The 4,082-nt window shown below is 45.3% G+C and overlaps 1 protein-coding gene across 2 annotated transcripts in view; it reads left to right on the forward strand.

Annotated features, from left to right (window-relative positions):
- LOC131891375 (uncharacterized) overlaps positions 1 to 3,231 on the forward strand; it is a 36,263-nt gene extending 33,032 nt beyond the window's left edge. For both annotated transcript variants that reach the window (XM_059240914.1, XM_059240913.1), the window contains one exon: positions 2,893 to 3,231. In XM_059240914.1, coding sequence (XP_059096897.1) covers positions 2,893 to 2,984 — 92 coding nt within the window. In that variant the 3' untranslated portion in view covers positions 2,985 to 3,231. The remainder of the gene's footprint in view (positions 1 to 2,892) is intronic.
- Positions 3,232 to 4,082: the final 851 nt, after the last annotated feature.

Genomic DNA, 4,082 nt, shown 5'->3' on the forward strand with positions numbered 1-4,082 from the left:
TGGTCCTTCGAGAAGAGAATAAAACCTAACTTGACCTAACCTAACCTAACCTAACCTTTCGGTTGCAAGGGCCTGGGGTCGCCTAGGCCGCGGCGCAAGCCTGCGGCTGCTCGGTTGCAAGGATCTTACACATATTCATGCTAATGTATTGCCATTTTGATGAAAAGTCTGGAAAAAAGTCGAACTCTATACCTGTAGAGGGATTCGCACCTCCACCAATTGTACTAAGTACCACCGAGATACAATTAAGCATGCACGGCTATCTGGGGAAATTTGGAAATATTATTTTTTCTGCTACGATCGAGACCTTCATTTTTCAGCTGATTGTCAAAACGACAGCTGTCTCCCCAGCTGTTCGGGGGAAATGGTCAATGGATTATGCATAAAACCGATTGCCAAAGACTTTTCATTATAATCTGGTTTCTGTTAATCCGTACTGCCGTTCTCGGTAGTTCCATTTGTCGGATTTGGATATTTTCACTTGCAGCATTCATGCTGCTATCATTTGGATATTTTCACTTGCAGCATTCATGCTACTATACCATTTGGATATTTTCACTTGCAGCATTCATGCTACAATAAAAAAAATCTTACAATGCCTTCTTGCGTGTCCTTCGTCATGGAGATGACTCAGGTAAGAGAAATATGTATTTCATTAGAAAGAATTGAATANTGTTCCTTTTTTGTCGACTCAGGTGCGGATGAATCTGTCTTTCCCGCATCTCCCCGCGACAAATCTTTAACCCGCACTGCTGACCTCATTGCCGCCAACGGATCGGCTATTCCCACCTATGGCAAACGTAGCCTGACCTTGACCTTCAGCAGGGGACAAACATTTTGGCAGGATTTTTGGATTGCCCAGGTCAACCAGCCTATTCTTGGCGCCAACTTCTTCATCGCCAACTGGCTCGCCATTGACCTATCAAACCGCCAGCTCGTTCGCCTCAACAGTAATTCCACCATCCCAATATGACCAAAAGACAATGCCCCCATGCCAAGGGGGCTCCACCAAGTTCGTTCTAATCAATTTGAAGCAATCTTGGATGACTTCCCTGACCTCCTGGTCCCAGGCTTTCATCCAAAAGACAAAGTTCTCCACTTGGTTGAACATCATATCCTGACCAAAGGTCCACCACTTCATTCCCGGGCCCCCCGCCTTGATCAGGTCAAACTTGCTGTTGCAAAGGAGGAATGCCGCCAACTCAAGGACCTCTGGGTGATCCAACAATCCGACTTGCTGCGGACCAAGTCGAATTGGCGGACGTTGCTGCTTACCACCCCGCACTTTTGGCCCTGCAACTTGAGGATGTGCCATTCGAGGCATCCTCTTTCACAGTCCTCTGTGACATTTCAACCGCCAAACCTCGCCCAGTTGTGCCCCCTCAATGGACACAGCGGGTTTTTGGCGCCGTCCATGGCCTCTCCCACTCGAAAGCCCGATCTTGCCAACGTGCCATCTCTGCCAGGTTTGTTTGGCATGGCATGAAGAAGGACATACGGACATGGTGTAAAGAATGTCATCTGTGCCAAGCTTCAAATATATGCCATCACATCCGAGCACCCCTGGACCAGCGTCCCCCTCCGGACCGCCGGTTTGGCAGTCTTCATGTTGACTTAGTTGGACCCCTTCCAGAGTCTGAGGGCTGCACCTCATTATTCACAATTGTGGATCGTTTCACGCGGTGGCAAGATGCAATCCCTCTAACAAATGCTCATGCCTCTACATGCGCCAGGGTGCTCCTGCGGCACTGGGTAGCCCGCCACCGCATTCCGTACCACATCATCTCCGACAGAGGACCCCAATTCACTAGCCAACTCTGGGCTGAGCTGCACAAGATCCTTGGCATCTCTCCCAACCTTACCACAGCTTACCACCCTCATTGCAATGGCATGGTTGAACGGATGCGAGTGGGAACTGTTTCGAAGGACAGAGATCGTCATCATATAGGAGTAGGAAACCCAGTAAGCCATGCAGAGAAGCAAGAGAACCTGTGACAATGCCAAGTCTGATTATGCCACTTCGTCACTCTGTTAGTAGACCTTCAATCCCGTCGAGTGATTTCCCAGACGACCGAGATCGTGCTGGCAACGTAGGGAATAGAGGTAGCAACTGATATTCAACTGTATCTGAAGTTCATCACTTTTGTAGCAGAAATCAGTCGTTAGACTCTAGAGTAGAGGTCGACTTTGACAGACGCATTTAGACTAGGGTAGTGACCACATTTTGCAGGGTAGTTAGCCTTGAAGATTGGCCCAGGTGTATGTCAGACAACCGAGATTGATCTGGGGGGACCATGGGGAGTAGAGGTAGCTAACGATTTGTATCCTTAGTCAATTGATGATTGTTTGAGGCCCAGATAAAGGAAGCTTGAACTAGTGATTGTATGTCCTGATTAGGGTTATAACCGGAGGCCTTAAGATAGGTCTAAGAAATTTAAGCCCTTGTACTAGGTGCTCTCCATCTCCAAGAGCTATTAAGGTATTTTTACCTAGTGCTTGGGTCAAGAGTTCCATGTTTCCGTTCACCACGGGAATTCAATAAGTCAGGACCTTTCACCCCTGGCTGGTGGACGGAACAATAATTATCATAAATAAGAAATGTACCTCGGTACTCTAATCCAAAATAAGCTATTCTAGATGTACTACTTAAAAATTGATCTGTTATTATAAGCGATGGAAGCCTCAGCAATTGAAGTATGCGCACAGCATGGTTGGAAGAGTATGCTGTCTCTTCAAAACTAAATTTTCAAGAGAATTTTGTTGGACGAGTTCTTATTTTAAATGATTGCTTTAGTCGAAATTCTTAATTCAAAATCGACAGGGGCATATAAGTGCAAAATATCACAAAGATTTATAAAAGGACTAACGAGAATCTTCTTGTTTTGCGTTTAGCTCATGAGCCAAGATTTGACGCATTCGAAGATCCCGGATGCCATTGCGGAGATCAAGAGACATGTGACAAGCGCGGAGAAAGAAGACCTTGAGAGCCTACACTTCACCGAAAATCCCGTCTATTATGGCCAAGGCAAATCGGTGGGCGTGCAGACGCCCAAACTTAAAATCCGGGATAACAACTTTTACTTCGAGGATCAATCGTCGTAGGGGGAAAGGTCAAAGATAATGAATGCACTTACTCTTTTCTCCCTTTTAAAAAACTAAATCCACCCACCTTGTGATGGAGAGGGCTTGGATCGGAGTGTCATTTGAATTAAAATTATTTGACCAACAAAAGAGTCGATTTTCCTTTAAATCGAGTGTCAAAAATTGGTAATTAATGTGGGTAAAGAAATGGCACGTTGTGCCTCATGTTTACTCCATAGAGCAAAGGAAGATCCCCCATCTTAGAATTCCTCACAGATGAGGTCCTCCTCCAAAGGGCAAGCCAGGTGTCTGCCCATCAGATGTCGGCCAGGCTGTTGGCCATTACTGACGTAGAATTCTTTTCCTAATGGAAGTTACACCCTCTCATGTGGACAAGGCAGAGTTGATCCAGAAAACGTCCCCTTAGCCCATTGGAGAGTCTCTTAATGTAAATCAAGCTCAGGTTTTGACGGAATTTCTAACCTGGTCTTAAAGGGCGTTAAGGACGCAGTCATACACCCTCTTGCCCAACTTATAAATATTTCTCTGATCACTGGGTACATCCCACAGGGCTGAGTCATTCCACTCTTTAAAAGTGGTAGTCGGAGTGACATTTCAAACTACAGGCCGATTTGTATATTGCCAACGCTCTCCAAAATCTTTGAAAGGGTGGTCTACAATCAGATTTTTACACCCTTCAATGCTGATCATATGTCAACAAATCAGTTCGGTTTTCGCCCCAAACACTCAACATCTCATGCTGTTCACAACTTTCTGCAAAATATTTTTGAAAATAGTCAAACATTTAAGTTCTCTGTATCAGTATTCATTGGCCTCAAAAAAGCATTTGATACTGTGGACCACAATATTTTACTCGCAAAGCTGAAGTATTATGGGTATAGCCACCATGTAACAAATTGGCTTCGAAATTATTTGACGGGACGGGAACAGGCCGTTAAATTAGACGACAATGTTTCTAGCTTTTGCACTGTAACTTGTGG

This window comes from Tigriopus californicus, chromosome 12 (genome assembly GCF_007210705.1).
Source record: "Tigriopus californicus strain San Diego chromosome 12, Tcal_SD_v2.1, whole genome shotgun sequence".
In the NCBI taxonomy this organism is placed as follows: domain Eukaryota; kingdom Metazoa; phylum Arthropoda; class Copepoda; order Harpacticoida; family Harpacticidae; genus Tigriopus; species Tigriopus californicus.